The 17,874-nt window shown below is 41.9% G+C and overlaps 1 protein-coding gene across 1 annotated transcript; it reads right to left on the bottom strand.

Moving 5' to 3' along the window:
• Positions 1 to 729: 729 nt before the first annotated feature.
• On the bottom strand, positions 730 to 17,836 carry epb41l4b (erythrocyte membrane protein band 4.1 like 4B). The gene is made up of 23 exons (XM_053326609.1): positions 16,465 to 17,836; positions 14,053 to 14,157; positions 13,677 to 13,719; positions 13,010 to 13,088; positions 12,694 to 12,738; positions 11,317 to 11,369; positions 10,451 to 10,571; positions 9,658 to 9,745; positions 9,485 to 9,573; positions 8,790 to 8,859; positions 8,534 to 8,703; positions 7,357 to 7,466; positions 6,678 to 6,711; positions 6,324 to 6,357; positions 6,099 to 6,202; positions 4,543 to 4,682; positions 3,716 to 3,834; positions 3,506 to 3,619; positions 2,491 to 2,546; positions 2,253 to 2,405; positions 1,915 to 2,035; positions 1,628 to 1,761; positions 730 to 1,233 (listed from the first exon to the last, which is right to left on the bottom strand). Exons 1-23 carry the CDS (start codon positions 16,744 to 16,746, stop codon positions 1,170 to 1,172), a joined length of 2,328 nt encoding a protein of 775 aa, XP_053182584.1. The 5' UTR covers positions 16,747 to 17,836; the 3' UTR covers positions 730 to 1,169.
• Between the last annotated feature and the right edge of the window lie 38 nt (positions 17,837 to 17,874).

Here is a 17,874-nt window from a genome sequence, read left to right as displayed (position 1 = left end):
AACCAGAAACAGTTTCAATCAACATATGGACATGTGAGTCTTGTTTTAAAGGAGCCATACCATTTTCTAGTTTTCTGTTATTTACATAAGTTATGATGTTAAATATCTATGTAAAACATGGTCAGAAACCTTAGGTTAACGTATGTAGAAATGCTCCCTGCAAGTCAAAAACCTGCTCCGAAGCTGATGTCAGGTCACATGGTCATAAACTACCATCTATTCTGTCGCCTTGGTTGCTAAGATTGTTGCACTTCTTTATTATCTTGTCTACTAACATCATTTGGATCAGATTCTGGTTTGAACAAGTCCAGATGTATTTGAGAGTTTTTGAGTAAAGAACCAGAAAATGTGGTAAAACCGTACAACTAGAGTTTATTTCGTGGTGTGTTGACGCAGCTTCTGAAATCTAACCAAACAGAACAGAGTGAGCTCATTGGGAGGATGGCTTTTAAGAGACAGGAGTAAAAACAGTCTATTTGAGACAGAGGCTGAACTGAGGTGCTGCATAAAGGATTAGTATAAATAAGGAGTTTTTTAAACTGTAAATCATGCAAAGATGTTCCTGTAGAGCCCCAGATTAAAATATAGACTTGTAAATATGTATATGGCCCCTTTAAGGTAGACTTTAAAAACATGAACCTATCCTTTAACTTTAGACTAGCCTTTTTTTTTTTTTTAAAGTGTAGAGATTGACAACAGTAGCCAAAATTCCTCAGTCGCTGTCTGAAACACAGTTCAACAAAGACACAGTGATGATGAAATCACATAAAAACTAAACATAACCTCAAAGTAAATCAGATAACATTTCATCTTGTAACATATTTATCATGCAGGCAGCACCAGTCACATCTGTAGCTTTTCTGTAATGTGTGTGAATGTGTGAGTCAGTCAGTTAGCCTGTGAGTCAGTTTGATTCAAGCTCACTTACAGTTAATACATTTTCAGTTTTAAGAATATAAAGATCCTTCTTAAGTAACCATTAAGCAAATATAACAATTGCCTTTATGCAAATATACATATATTCATACCTACTGAATGTATTATGCAAATATACAAATGCTGATTGCAGCTAACACCTTTGGGTCACCAATATCCACTTTCACTTTCCACCCTCAATGCCTGGCCTGCTGGACGTGGCAGCAATGTCACAGGGGTCGAAGGTCAATGTCTCAGAGCTCTGTCATGAGGAGGGCTCTTAGTATCTTCTCTCTGTCCAGCCTCATTTCCTCTCCGCTACAGAAATGGAAACATACAAAACCTGATGAGTTCAAGACACTGTATGTCTGTTTTTTCCTTTTTCAATCTCATGGAGAATAAAATATATTTTCCAAGGCAGACCTGGACAAAAGGGCAGCATAACATATTTTTAAAGGCTAAATAAGATACAAACAACAGAAATAGTTGAGGACAACCACCACACACTATAAAAGTAGAGCTGCAATGATTAGTGGATGAATCAGTTAGTCGATGGTCAGAAAACGAGTGAACTGGACTGACTGAAATCACTTTTTTGAGTCACTTAGAGCAGTATTACACCCATTAAATCCTCACTTTAATTTTTCAAATACTTTGCGGGATCATTGGAGAAAGGTTTTAACGAATATAGAGCAGGGCGGAGCTGTGTTACCTGTCGTTATGGGCAGCAAAGTAAGGGACCAGGTGAGGAATGGAGCTACGATAGTAAGAAGGGGAGACGTGGGGAGAAGGCGAAGGAGAGAGACAGCACGGACTACCCAGTTCCAGTGCTGGCATATTATCCACCTGGAACACACATTCATGTATACACACACAAAGACATTCCTCTGTTTACTTACAGATAATGCTGACAGTCTGAAATAATCCCGCTATGAGCAGAGTGCAGTTCACTGAACAAATGGTTTATTTAAGGTGTGTCTGTGCGTAAGTGAGCGTTACCTGTGGGTATATAGACGGCTGTATCTGTTTGTCCAATGAGCTGCTGGAGCCTGACTTTGCCATACTCTGGGAGGAGATGGCTGCAAGCGCTTCTGGTAGATTATCTTCATCTTCATGGTTACTGATGAAGGTTGAATTGAGAGAGACAAAAATGACTTTCATGACCTGCGGACTGTTCTGAGCAAAATGTAATTTCCAGAGAGTGGAGATAGCATTACATATGCTTCAAGTACCCAGTTAAGTATTCATTTCCAGAGTTCAATTTTCCTCCTACAAGAGCTCAAGAGCTGGTTGGGGGCACTGCACTTCAACAGCAATCAGAGGAGATGTGTACTCACAAGCTGAACTGTCTGACCAGTCGTTTCCTGCGATTGGTGCCTGTGTTGGCTTTGGGTTGGGGCCTCTCTGGCGTCGGGTTGCACTCTTGCCGGTGGGGAGTTTTGTCTGCGGTGAGACTGGATCCAGCTGAGTCTTGAGACGAGCTCTGATATCTGAAGATCAGAATCTTCACATTGAGAATTTGTTATCAATACAGGTGCAGAAAGATGAGTAAACATGTAAAGAAAGGGTACTGGCCTGTCATTAAGGGTCTCATTTGAGTTCTTTCCTCTAGGCGTTGTTGGAGGTTCCTTCTACAGTGTGGAGAAGAAAAGGATGAGATAGATTTAACACTTACAAATATTCGTAATGTTTAACAAAACATAAATAATATTCATAAAATAACCCTAACCCTATCATAATAGTTTATAATAATAGTTGGTCACACTGACATTTTTATATAAGGATCACGGTGTATTATAATTCTTGTAGTTGTATTACATTATGATCATTTTATAAGGCATAATAAACACTTATCACTTCCCGAGTTTTTTTAAGAAGTCACTTGTTGATTTACATAGAAGTAAAATAGGTACAGATACAGTTGAAATGTATTGTTTAGAGTGAGTTTTCTGGGGAAACACTACATAAGTGACATGTTAGTGACATGTAAATGTCCATTATACAGTTGTTCACCATCACAAAAGTTGTGTCAATTTGGAGTACCCAGTTAATTGTCTGTTACAACAAATAAATTAATTTTACATTTTGTGTTGTTCTTGCATAGATTTAATATTTTGTTCACCTAACTTAAAGCAAACAATGACCACTACTACTGACTTATAATGAGCTTGTAATTAATTATATTTTCCTATACTTCAGGAATTTCATTAAATCTAATTAAATCCTTCTTAAAGTGCCCTATGACCACTTGGAGTAATGCAATGCACTATAAAAGTGATTACAATGCACTATAAAATGAATGTAATGCATTACAACTATGAAAACTACGGTGCTTGCAAAAACAAAAAAAAAGGTGATACTTCATATAAGTATAAGTAATAGAATAATGTTTTATAATGTGCCATGATTATTATTATTCTTATAAAGCATAATGAATATTTATGAGTGCTTGTAACTATAATCATAGAGTGCTATAATCATTATAACACATCATATGTATGTTTATAATGCATTATAGACATGGGCGTCATAGTGAAGTCACACTTCACAGCAGGCTACACATTGTGTTAACTGGGTCTTTGTTGCTCACCCTGAAAGCTGCCTCCATCTGGGCCTTGAGGATGTTACACTTAAGATGGTCTGGGAGCATCGCTGGGGAGGCAGGAGGGTGGAGAGACTTTTCTGAAAGCTGCTTCTCATCTCCCTACCAATGAAACACAGAGAAAGGTGAGGAGAGGTTTGGCTAACATCTCATTGTTCAAGCAGAACAGGAAAGCGGTATGCAGGAAATGTGTCTGACCTTGTCCATGTTGACGTGTAGTGAAGGCCAGGGAGGAGAATCACTGTCCGACTCCAGAGCCTTGAGAAGAGACTGAGAGATCTCCATCTCATCAGCTGGGCAGGGAGGAACTCGACGTTCTGAGACACACAAGGTTAAATGAGTAAACAGACACACTGTAGGCCATTACATAGAAATGAAGTTTTACTGACACTTTTGATCATTTAATATGAACAGACTCACTGGGATAAATAATGGGGGTTGATGTGGGAGAGACGGTAAAGCTAGTACCTATATGGTCTGTAATAATGCTTTATATTAATGTTTTAGAAGACAGAAATACAGAAAGAACAGAAAAACAGTATGAAAGAAAGAAAGGAAACATACAATTATGTTAAAGGTGCAGTTCATCCAAAACTCAATAAGAACTCTGCTTCATGGAGGTGAAACTCTGGATAACACATAGCTGGTTTTAACAATATTTTGTACTGTGAATATAAAATTGCTTCAAATGAAAACAAACAATGAGGTGACAAAACATTAGTTCTGCAACAACACATGGCTGTTAAGTTTTTCAAATGTTATTATACAATATTTTAGGTAGTAAAGGAAGAGGTCTTTGCACCACTTATTTCAAAACCTGACCAAATGTAGCTGTATGGTTAAATAACTCTGAACACTGAATTACTCTATTGTTAAGTGGAAAAATGGGGTTTTCTTGTGATTTGGGTGAACTGGCCCTTTAACAGAACAGGCTTCCAAGCCAACGTGCAGCACTGAACATGAAAGAGCATTCAGTCCAGACGTATCACGGATTCACAGACACAAACTGTTTGGACCATACTCACTGTTCTTGGTGTGTGTATGGCAGAGCGTGTCCTGGCTGTGTGTGTGGCGACGATGATGGTGGTGCATCTTGCCAGAATAAGAAGTCTCATTCTCCTCAACGCTGAACTGATGGTCTGTAGCAGGACCGCTCAGAGGGTAACTGAAGACGACACATGCAATCAAAAACAGACCCCCACCCCCAAAACAAAATGCCATTTAAAACGGCTTCCTCCATTTTTCTAGCAGCTGTAATGAAGCTCAGAACAGAAGATCATAATTTACTGTCTAATCATTCCAACTTCATGACTTCTACCATCTCCCTATAGTGGGATAAGTTCAAAACACAGCACACCAAAGAACAGATCTTTGCCATTTTTGTAATTATAAACATTAAATTTATTTGAGAAGCCACAACATCTTTGAAGGCATAGTGTGAATATTTGGGTAAACATAATAGACTAAAAGGCACACTACAACAGCAAAACATGGGCCACATTTTCTGTAAACAATTGGTTGATTTAATAAATCCATAACCTGATAGAGCATTAATGCAAAAGTTATTGAAAACCTCATATATTGAAAGCAAAATCCCAGATAAGAAGGACTCTAGTGCACGTTTCTCACACTGAACTACATACTAAATATAAAGCAGCTTCATCCCTAAAACCTGCATATGTGCAGGACTGGACCCCCATTCACCTGTTGAGAATGACCTCATTCAGCACTTGCATCACTTTCTCTAATTAAAGTGATTATGTGATAATTTAGCAAAAGTCAGAAAGTTTCTAAGGCACGAAAGAAATTGTTGACTCCAAGGCAGTTTTGGCATGTTATGGGATTAAAACACCAACCATGATTACATGTAAATGTCCACAAGCAAACGGAGGCACAAAGCGATTCAATCTTATTTGTAGTTACGTCCTAGTGGTGTCTTTTAGTCCATAATCATGATATGGTCCTTTGTCCTTTTTTTAAAGATATAAACACATGAGGGGAGACGAATGGATGAAGGTGGAAATGATGATGGTGATGGAGACAACATCTTCCGGTGAATCCATTGTCAGAGCTTCTCTCTTTGCGGTGCCAGTCTGTGTTAAGTGTCAGTTTTAGGTGTCAAACAGAGGTCAGAGTGCGGTCATGACCTTGTCCCTGTAAACCACGCTGATGGATCCTGGGAAGGTGCCACTGGTTCGCTCTGGGGCAGGAGGATGACTGGACACGGGACTGGCAGCCTCAAGAGGAAGTCTGAACACACACACACACACACACACACACACACACAAGCATGGAGGCAGACATGGAGACAGACAGACAAGCAGATAGACGGGCAGGTACAAACAGACATATGAGGCTGATGAGTGACAAGAAGTGTGATGAAAAACAGATAACATGGAGCACCGAATAGCGAGCACGACATGAGTGACTTTGTCTAAAAATAGAAACTTGCCCTTCAGTCAAAGTCTGATCAAGGACCCCCTACGACAGATGGTACACACATCATCCAGGAACAAATTCACAATCACAACCTCAACACTGAGCCATCTCTACAACCACACTCTGCAGTCAGCTGTCTTACCTGTGAGGAGGCGTGCGTCCAGAGGGCTGCAGGTAAACTGGGGGTGTGAGAGCAGGATGCTGCGGGTGCCACGGCTCGTGACCAATAGGAATGTTGTGCTGGTACTGGAGGGGAGGAGAGGATTGAAGAGATGTTGAAATTAAATGTTGTCGCAAAGGCGAAGCCAGATCAGTGTCTGCTGCATGTGTGCGTGTGCATGAAAGTGGGTTATCTGAGGCCACTCACCGGATGTAGGCTCGGATCAGGGCTGGCGTGAGAGCTGAAGAAGAATGACAACAATAATTGATAGCAGATTAAGAAACTAAACAAATAAATTCATTCATTGTTAAATCTACATGGTGTGTGTTTTGAGCACTATACCCTTATATGTGGTGGAAAACCACACAATCGTCTTTTTCCTTTTACAAAAGGATATTTTAGTTTTACGGTTAAGATTATCCAGGCCGCTATGTGGATTAAGGTCAAGGTTAGTGGATAAGGAGTGAATGTAATAAATGGAAAGTCCTCACAAATACAATAATATGAATGTGCATGTGTGTTTTAGGTATATCTGTGTGTGTTTGTGCATGTCTGGTTTACCTGATGTGTGGTGGCTTGGCTGGAGAAATGGTAACTGAGAGAGAAAAAGAGAGAGAAACATGATGTTAGTGAAGAAGAAGAGGAGAGAAAGAGAAAGCAGGACTTTGTATCTTTATTTATCTGTACTTTTTAACACTGAACACGTAGTACAAGTCATCCCCAGACTATTTGCATAGATGTTATTACTCTGGCACTCTGTTACAAATATTTGAATCTTCATTCATTTTTGTATTCCTGGGTCGAATGGCTGTTCAGATCTAACAGATAAAAGCCATTTGGAGTAAATACAGTCTGCACTTGATCATTTATGTAGGACAGACGCCTGTGAAGCTGCTGTTGATCACAGAAGGTTTGAATCATGAAGGAGTGAAGTACTGCAGGAAGCCGACACTTGAGTCTGGCTTAAGAAGGTGACGCACTGTCTTTCAAAGAAACGTATTAAAGTACTAATTATACATTTTATACAAAAACATGTTGATGGGGCTGCACCTCATCCTTTTCTCCAAATGAATAATATGTTCAAAGCTAACATTTAAAAACTCTAAACTGGATTAAAACAGCTATACAACTACACAGGGTGTGACCTTTAATGATGACATGCGCAGGAACATACAATAAAGGCAGACACAGGTGTTGTTAGTCATCAGCGCTTTGTACAGTACTTGCTGATAAGACTCACCTTTACCCAGTGAATGTGTGCGGGAGGGGTAACGCTTGCTTGGCCTTCTCTCAAACGTGCTGGCTCGCCTCAGTCTGCCTCCATGAGTGGCCTGGTACTCTGTCTTACCACTGAGACAGACACAAGAAGGGGAATATTAATACAGCTAGGTTTAGGTCAAATAATACAGCTGTAAGCAGCAGAGATTGAAAATACTGCTAATAATACTTCTTGAGCCAGTGTTTAGTTGTTCCATTCTGGCCTACTGTAGAAACATGGAAGAGGGTCCACTCCCTAAGGATTCATTTTCAAGTAACGAATACACAATAGTTCTTATTGTCACGTGATTATACACAAATTAAAACATACTTATGAACATTCAGGCAATAGATCCCCCTAAATGCTACACACTGATCCTTTATTTTTTTTCTATTAAAGTTTTAAATGATCTATTGTGCTACCGTCAAGAAAAAGTGTTGAGGCTGAGCTCGTCAAATTAAGTGGATATCTTCTAAAGTCTGCCAAGAGTCTGTTTACCGCAACGTTCCCTCTTTGTGTTACTATCTCTGCACTGCAGCTTATTACATAAAGAGCAATTCTTTTCACTAAAATACGGTAAATTTCAAAGAGACCTGCTTGATTTGGAATCACATTATTCAGAATTCTGCAGGGAATGATTACAAGAAGCAAAACCTGTTCAATGTTCAAGTGATCACTTTAACATTGATTTAAGACACACTTGAAAAAAATCTGAGCTTTTCTTTTAAAGGTAAGTAACATGAGTATGGTTATTATAACTCAAGTGTTCCTGTTTTCACTTCAACCACCTGTAACTCATCTATTGTTGATCCATTGTCTTACCAATGTAAAACAGACTTTATACCACTTCTGACAAATGACAGGAAGCGCCATTCAAGTGTGAGAATTTGCTTTGACCATCTCTGATAATACTCAGAAGAAAACAAACAATATGAGTGGAATATCTCAGTCGCCATAGGAACAGATCCATGTAACCATAGATACACTGTAACCATAGATACAAAGGCTCTGTTTTATGTGACACACTATTCCCCATATGCTGGTACTAGAGCTGGTCACAACAAGATGAGCAAGCCAACTTGTATAATCCTTCCTCAGTACAGTTTCAGACGTCAATAAAAGTAAGTGAGTGATGAGCAGGTGTGTCTCTGAGCTCTACCTGAATCTGAAGCGAGACCCGAGTCGCGTGAAGTCATTGCGGCTGGCCTTGCCTGTGGCTGGCTGGCGTAGCCGGAAGAAGGCGTGGCTCTCCACGGCGCACTTCCACAGGTGTTTGCAGGTCTTGGAGCTGGCCAGCTGGAACACAAACGTATGCTCCTGCTCCCGGCCCTCCACAGTCAGAAAACAACCAATAAGTCACCTCACATCTGCATTTGTTTGTGTATGTAGACATGTGTTCACGACAAGATACAAACCTGATCGTCGTCCTCCACCACGACCAACGTGAGTCGACTCTTTTTAAAGTCCAGCCGAGTGATTTTGGGCCTGGATAACACACAAATACACACAAAGACACAAGAAAACCAAGTCTGTATTAGTACTTAAGTTTGAGTGTTATTGAAAGTACTTCATACTCCAAGTACGTACTCTGTACAAGCACCAATACCAACCAAATTAAGCAGATCATTTATCAGGCATGAATCATCAATCCACAGTAAATACAGTTTTTATTAAGAAATTTATTCAGCCACAGATATAAAGATTTAAAATTAAGGAAAAAGAGGATTGCTGGATTGCAACTATTCAATTATTTTTTCAATTAAATGACTAATCATTTAGCTTATGAAACATCAAAACACAGTGGAAAATACTCATCTTGATTTCCTAAGGACACCATGATGTGACAAACAACCCAAAACCACCAAAATATTCGTTGTTGAACAAGACAAAAAAAGCAGCAAATTACTTAATTTGAGAACCCGAAACCATCAAATATTTTGCCTTTTTTGCTTCAAACAACTACCTAAATAGTCACAATCGTTGCTGATTAATAGGCTAATTGATTGATTAATCATTGCAGCTAAAGCACTGTTATGGGATCAGTACTGGCAGTTTTTCATTTCATAGTTTAATAGGACACGATGATTAGAGAAGCATTTAATGTACTTACCAGAAGAAGAGACCAATTTTGTTGGAGCCCTCAAATACCAAGATGCCAGTGGGAGTGAGACCTAGTGCATACTCTCCTCCATCTTTGCCCTGAAGATACAACACACACCTTCAGTTCTCACAAAGACACACATTCGCAATGCAGTGACACACAAAAAAAAGACACACACACACCTTAACAAAGTGCATATCTACTCCGTAAAGCTCCAGCCACTTGCATTTGTTGAGGAAGGAGATCTCTGCTTGAGACGGGCTCTTTCCCCTGACGATACAAAACAAGACACATGTTGAGTTCTCACAAGAAAAACATCACCTCCTGTGACACTGTGAAGCAGCTTGGTCGGAAAAAGAAAACTACCGGTTACAATCGCGTGGCCTGTACTGGTAATTGGTGTTAGCTCTGAGGGAAATACTGAGTGAGAAACCTTCTGGCTGCATCTCTGACTCAGTCTCAGTCTCAGTATTGTGTGTGTGAGATGTGAACTTTGTGTGTCTTTGTCCTTGTGTGGCTCCGTCGGCTCTGTGAAGCACAGCATATGTGTACGTAATCTAATCCGAGATGGGAGCAATCAGACCGCGGTTGGGTTAAATACTGCCTGGAATCAATCAAGACCCTCCAGGGATTAATCCCTTAATCCTTCACACACACACACATACACCAGTGCGGGTAAGGCTGAGGAGGAGAGAGTGGAGGGACAGTGAAATGTAGACGCCCTTGTGAGTGGAAATGTACGCACTGTAAGCCAGCAGAGCACTGACTTGATTTTTTTTTCAGTGTTTAGCTTTTTGCCCCAGTTGTTTCATCCAATGAGGAGATAAACCTGCTCGGGTCAAATTGCAGGGACGACTGGACACCTTCCAATGAGCTGCTCTGACACAGTGAAAAGTATCCTGCATCCTGGATTTTAGTCCCCCTCAATAAAGCCTGACACTGAATCCACGGTGGCTCGACAACATGACATCTCACCTAAGGTCCAGCCACCTGCCGAATATGTCCGCCTCCATGGCCTCGCTCTGTTTAGGAGTGAAACGAAACTCTGACACCAGCTCAGGAGAGTGCTCCAAGGGGTCGCAGTCTCCAAGCTCACCTGGATGATGATGATGATGCACACAAACACACATCAGTTCAGTACAGACGCACCAAAAACAAGAAATTCAGAAACACATAAACACATCAGGAGAGCGGCACGAGAGGCGATGACACTCCTGACATTTCCTCTTTGAAGTTGCAAATTCTTCCAACAGCTGCATACTGGAAACTCATTTGAGACAAGCAATTCACAGCGAATATTGGATTATTTTTTGTAAGATAATGCACTATGCAAACAGAAATTGCTTTATGAAATTGTCTTGGTTGGGACATTTAAGGACAATTTCACATCTGGGATTTTGCAGGCTTCCTTTTCATGCAAGGAAACAGGAAATACATACCGTACTTTTCACAGCATCCACTTCTGCTTATTGTTTGATATTCTGATGCCACAGATCATAAATTCGTTGCTTTATGACAACTTATCTCAAATCTTGGGCTTTGAAGTAAATGCCCAAGACAACAATAAAGAGTTTCAAAAGCTGTTACTGCTCACAACTACACCATTATCCAAACGATAAAAACATCTTTCATGTTTTGTATGTGCTAGTTGATTTTCATGTCACACGGAAATAAAAAGGGAACAACATATTGAAAATCAGGAGAAAAGCTCACAATATGCAATAAAAAACAGGTAGCAGTGATGTGAAACATACAATTCTTACATGATGGGCTAAAATACACGAAACTACAGGAGTGTAGTTTTTTACAATTTTTTTGATAAGGTTGTGAAATCTACTTACTTTGTAAACAATACGACGCCAGCTCTACTGAGACTTCATACGGACATTTCAATCTGAAGAGAGAAAAAGAGTGACACTGCTGTGGTGAGCTGAGCTTCACACACTCTCAACAAATCAAAAACACTGCCCTATCCGTGGTTTGATGTTACATGTTATCATGTGTTGGAGAGACATAAAAGTGTCTGAATACCCTAGACTGTGTGTGTGTGTGTGTGTGTGTGTGTGTGTGTGTGTGTGCGCGCGCATGTGTGCGTGTGTCAAGGAGGAGAGGAGCAACCCTTTTCCTAAAATAAGCAGCCCTCTGCTGTTCCTGATCTTCAGCTTTATAATAGAGCTGGACTCAGGGGATCCGTGGCCCAGATAGAGCCAGGAGGAGGGAGAGGGGGTAATACACTGAGTGTGCGTTTGTGTGTTTTTGTGGATGCATGCTTGTGTTTCTGCATAAGAAACAGACTTTACTGTACAGAAGTCCCACAAACTCTCATCTAGGTGACCTGTGTGTACGCTCCCACAGGTGAGCGAGTGTATCCCAGGTTGGGAGATGCACAGTTTCTCACAGATGGAGAGGAATCACAAGGAAATGACTGATGAGAACTTGTTTTGTCCTTGTGAGGAGGGAAATGTATTTTAGGGTGAGAATCTCTTCTGTTCCAGTTAATGTGAGGTCAGATGTAGATTCAAGGTTTCATGAAAGCATTAACATTGTTTTCTGTGATGCTCTGTGTTAAAACAATGTTTATGTGTCTACATTTATATTGAAACAGTTTTTGCTTTCTTCTGTTCATACTGGTTGTTTTAAGATCACTTCCTAAGGCTGTGTTCAGACCGACTTTAGTCCTGTGTGTAAAAATACAACCTGCTCATTTATTTGAATCGGGGCATTCTGCAACACAAAGGTTGATATGGATGTTTCTATAATATTTTATGAATGACAACACTGTAAGATTTATGATTTTTGACCTTCTGTCATTTTCTATCTTTTCCTCTCTCTCACAGCCATCCATCCTCAACGTCCAGTACTTTCCTCATGTCAGTAAACCTTTGCTCACATACACGGCAGAGTACTTGTCTATCTAGCTTTAAGTTTTTAGGAAAGCTCGTTGTACAAGCTATTAGCTTTCAATCTCTCTAATATTATCTTATGTAAATTATATGGTATATATTGACATGGACAGGGCCAGGCAAGCTGTTTCCAGTCTTTAATCACTCAGTTTATTCCAAATTCAAAATGTCCATTACTTTGAACAGCAAAAATATATAATATATACTGTATATTTATGCAATATATAACATTGTAGTATGTGTGTGTATGTACAGTATGTATGTTTTCAATGCTGTATGTCACATTTGTGAGTATTAACGATGACAATGACTTACTTGCCAGACAAGATGTCTTGTCGAAGCTGCAACACAAACAGATACCTGTTGGGGTACAAAAAAAAAACAAGTGCAAGAGAGCATAAATCAATTGATTCACTGACGTTTTCTCATGTCTGACACATAATTTGTTTTAACAAGTCTCTGTCCATTTGGCCTTGATTTAAATCTGCCCACAGCAGCAAAGTAATTAGCCCTACATCCCCTTTGGACCTCATCACGGGGCTCTGGAGAAAACTGTGTGTGTGTGTGCATGTGTGTGTGTGCATGTGTATGTGTGTGCATGTGTATGGGTGTATAAGAGAGAGATTTTTACCTTGTGAATTCCTCACGCAGGTTATTTGGCTCTGAAGAGTAAAATTTCACTCTGAAAAACAGTCTAAATGGTGGCCCATCTAAAAGGAATAAAGACAGAGGGCAAAGTGTGAGAAAAGACTGTGTGTGAGAGTGTGTTAGCGTGTGTGTTTGTGTGAGAAAGACAGAAAAAAGGAAAGGAAAAGGATGGAGAGAGATGAAGCAGTAATCGAGTGAACATTAATTCAATTGAATCTGATCTTTTTTTTTATCCATTTTGTCTCATTCATTTGTTCATTCACTCTATTCTACTCATGCGCTCGATCAATCACATTCAGACAGGCCACAAATCTTCATTCACACATATTTACTTCTTCCCTCTTTCACTTGAACATCAATCAGACTTCTTTCACACACCTGAACTACTACCAGTGAAGAAAAGACTCGCAAACAAGTAGAACAACATGCGTCTCTCCTCCCCCTGCCAGCACCATTCATTCCCCCTGTTACAAGCTGGAGAGCAAACAAGGGTACGACTCCTAACACACACGCTAATCGCCATGTAAACATTTGATAATGCGCCACCTGCTCCCCACTTACCTGCTTCCACATGCACACATTCAGCTCACTGCACATTTCCTCCACACACACGTTTGTCTAATTAGAAAAACATCCTGACTCAAGCTTACCTTGGATCTGCTTCTTTATAAGCTTGGACATATCCAGCCAGTGCTGAGAGAAAAAAATAAAAGGTGAGAATGATTTTCAGCTTGTGGACCACAGTGACAAAAATTATGGTGTGTGTTTGTGCAAGTTTTTTTTTATCTTTGTGAGAACCAGTTGAAAACCAGCATTGTGAGAACATCTTGGGTTAAGACTCGGTTTGAAGGTGAGGGTTAGAACCTGGTTTAGGCTCAGTTTAGGGTAAGGGTTGGGTTTAGGCATTTAGTTGTGATGGTTATGGTTAGGGTAAAGGAGACAAGGGAATGCATTATATCAATGAGGGTCCTTACAGGGATATAGAGACAAGTGTGTGTGCGTGTGTGTGTGTGTGTGCGCACTCACTGAGATTTGGTCTGTGTCCATGTACTGCAGTCCAAAGTAGTCTGTCTCAACCAGATCTATGTGATACATGATCTGGTCAAAAAGGTCCTGGCCTTTGGACTTGCTCTACAACAGAAGAACAAAAGGTGAATTATTTTTTCTGAAGGAGCATTGTGTGTGTGTGTGTGTGTGTGTGTGTGTGTGTGTGTGTGTGTGTGTGTGTGTTTGTGTTTATTTTCATCTTCTCTGTTGTAGTAACCGGATCTTCCGTGGATAAATTGAGTCTTAAAACCGAGTAAGGAGTTTCACTGTTCAGGTGGCTGCAGATTTTCCGGTGATTTAGGCATGAAAGTGAATTAGCAACAGACCTGGTGTCCATATCAGGAGCATAATGACTTGTAGTGGACATGAATGTGGCTATTTGTCCGTGTGTGTGTGTGTGTGTGTGCACATCTGGGTCAAAAGGAGAAAGCCTCTGAAGTAAAGGCCCTTTTTTCAGGCCTTTGTCATTGCCGCACATGTGTATGCCCCAAACATTATCTGAACAATTTACGAGCAGATGTGTCTCACCGTCTCTTTTGAAGACCTGACCCGTATTTGCCCCATATAACACACAGTGGGTGGGTAAAAAGATGACAGCCTTGTACTTTGGATCCTGATAACCAGTCTAAACTTCCTGGTGAGTGTATGAATGTGTGAGGAAATCAGTGGTATTAAGGGATTGGGGACAGAGTAAAAAAAATCACCAGAACAGTCTTGTTCATTCTGCAGTGTGTAGTTTAGAGAGGCTGATTGAAATCACAGCCTCTATCACATGCAATGACTATTTTACTGTTCCTGTTCTACCTTGTGTTTTGGTAATATTCAATCTGGAGTGGCAGGCTAATGAGCTTCAGGCGACTTCAGCTCTGTTCAGTGCACCTGTGTCATTGCTTGTGGGAAAACACAAAGACATGAGCAAACTTGTTCAAAAAACACCCGTGACTAAGCCGCCAGTATGACGAGCCATGTGTCATTTTGTGCTGTTTATTGGAGCTGTGATACCTCCAGAAGCTGTGGCTTTTTGCGTTAGTGCTGTAATCTCCCTGTAGGACCAGAGAAAGTGTCTCTGCTCTGATAACCCACTACACACACCGGCCGGGTGATCGGAGGTGACGCACGCACGCAACAGCTTCAGTGACACACACAACCTTCAAAACGAAAACATCTCACAAGAAGGCACTTACGCATGCATGCCCACACACTCACTCATCATCCCACCTACCCTCCCACACACACACATATACACACACAGACACACACACACACACACACATTCGTAGCGCTCCTTTGTGGCATAAAGTCCCCATAGTGCTAAATAAGATCAGGGAGATGAGGAATAAAAAAAAAAGACAGAGAGACATGGATGGAGCGCAAAAACGAGGAGATGAAGAAGGGGGGGGGGCAGAGAATGAAAGAGTAAGATGATGAGCAAAAGAGCAGGCCACAGAGGGAGTGTAAAAGAAGATTAGGAGAGAAGATGGCGCAAGGAAGAGAGAGCCAGGGGGACAGCGGAGGAAAATCAGATAGAGTGAGAGAGAGAGAGAGGCAGAGAGAGAGAGAGAGAGAGAGAGAGAGAGAGAGAGAGAGAGAGAGAGAGAGAGAGAGAGAGAGAGAGAGAGAGAGAGAGAGAAGCAGAGAGAGAGAGAGAGAGGTAGTAAGTGAGAGGAAGATGCTGTGAAAGAGCAATCAGGAGGGGGCAGCTTCAGGTCTATCATGTTAGATTTCCCTGCTTTCAGAATGGGGAAGTAATGTGATGAATTGGCAGATCATAACACCATCTGGAGTTGCACCTCTTACTGTAAAGGGAAGAGACACGCTTGTATACACTGGCAGATACTATGTAGGCCACTGTGACACTACAGGCAGAGAAATAGAAACTTTTAGTAAGCTTGAACTGGTGAAGACTGTTGAATATTTTTAGGTCAGACAACAAATCGATTAATTGATCATTGTTTTCAGGTATTGTCTTTTAACTGCATATTTGCTGACAGAATGAGGTCATAAGAGGGTGTTAAGAAACAAAACTATTTTCTTACTATCTAACCAAACTTGTGTTATTAAGATATTTGACAACTTTTTAAATGAGAAAATCAAGTTTCCACACTTCAATCATGTGATGCAGTTTGTCCACACTATCTGAATTAAAACGGGGGTTTGTAGTAAATTGAAAACAGCTCTGCCTCTATAGGACTTAATCACAGTTTAGTTCAATACGCCTGTCATCTATTTTACACGGGGACTCAAGGTCCCCGCGGGGTCCCCGGGCCACACTTTGAAACCATGCACTGACCTAGGCTACCACCTAGTCCTGCGCTTGTTTACACACTCTGCCGGCCAGTGTAAACACACAGAGCCGCAGTCAGCACACCGGACAGCCCTCCGCTCACTCACAGGCAAATCCACATTGACGTCCGAGCCGTCCAGCAGCAGGACCCTACAGGTGATGGTGGTCCGCGCCGTCCCGGCAGCCGGGATGTGGACCGACGCTCCACCGGTCACTACGGCAGGCGCGTGGACGACCTGCTGCTGATGAGCCATGAGCAGGGGGTTCCCGGTCATCCCTCCTCCTGCTCCTCCTCCTCCTCCTCCTTTACCGTCCCGCTCGTCCCTCTCTCTCGCCTGGAACCGGCTCCGTGACCGGCGGCTGAACGTCCGGCGCAGAAAGCCCATCATCTTCTTGATCCACAGGGCGAGGAGGTCCGCGCTGTGTGCGTGAAAAGAGCCCCAGCGACCAGTCGGTGCAGCCGGGGTCCTGCTTGTGCTGCCGCCGCCTCCTCCTCCCCCTCGTCCTCCCCGGGGCGAGGAGTCACTCAGCAGCCACGGAGGAGACTTCAGGGCTGCCGATCAGTCCAGTCGGCAGCAGCGGGGAGACTCCGGCCGCATACTAATGAAACTCACACAGATCGACCACCGAGGCGCCAACCAGTTGATTTCCAGTCATTCGTTGTGGTGTGAACGACAGGAGTCTCTCACGGAAGCAGCCCTCCTCCTCCTCCCCCTGTCCTGTCCTCCTCTCCCGTGCACCTGCCTCCTGCCTCGCTCGCTGTTGCGCACCGACTCTAAAATCCCGGAGAAATCCCGGCCGACGCTCCGCAGCGGGAACCCCTGAGTCACACGGTCCAGGGGAGGAGGGGAGGAGGAAAAAGTCTCGTCACCTCTGGACCGGACGGTGCTCGGTAGCTCTTCTTCCCACCGGCGAGCCGAAACTAGTCTACCTCACAGGTAAAACTCAACCAGCGAAACTGGACAAACAGCATGATCTGCGCCTGCGTAAAAACACAGCGCAGAACAAACTTCTGCTCCTTCACACTGGCCGACCCATCAGCGCCGGTGAAGCAGCGCCACCTGTCTGTCATTGGTCCACCCAGGGAATACAGTCCCTAGCAGACCATTAGCGGTTCCCAATATGCGGTCCAGGGTGTCCCAGGGGTCGCTAAAGGGCTTCTAGGAGGTCTCCAGCCTTCAGTGTCTAATAATTTAACATTTTATCAATCTAGTGAACTGATTGATTAGATTTCTCAGCGTGATGTTATAAGAGACATCTCCACACTGTCACGAAAAGTGGTTTACACACACTGAATTATTTACTGTTTATTTTGAGATACAAAAAATCAAATTTAAATCTATTGAAGTTAAACAATACAGAAATCAGGGTGTGAATTACCTTCATGAAAATGATTTTTTATGACATGCCATTTTATGAAATATATCAGTATTGTAAATCAGAAAAACCTATTCCCAAACACAAGTGTTTTTCTTATAAATCTGACGTTTCCACCTCATCTTTACACACATACACAC

The sequence above is a fragment of the Scomber japonicus genome, chromosome 10 (genome assembly GCF_027409825.1).
Source record: "Scomber japonicus isolate fScoJap1 chromosome 10, fScoJap1.pri, whole genome shotgun sequence".
Taxonomy (NCBI): domain Eukaryota; kingdom Metazoa; phylum Chordata; class Actinopteri; order Scombriformes; family Scombridae; genus Scomber; species Scomber japonicus.
This window is presented reverse-complemented; position numbering and strand designations above follow the sequence as displayed.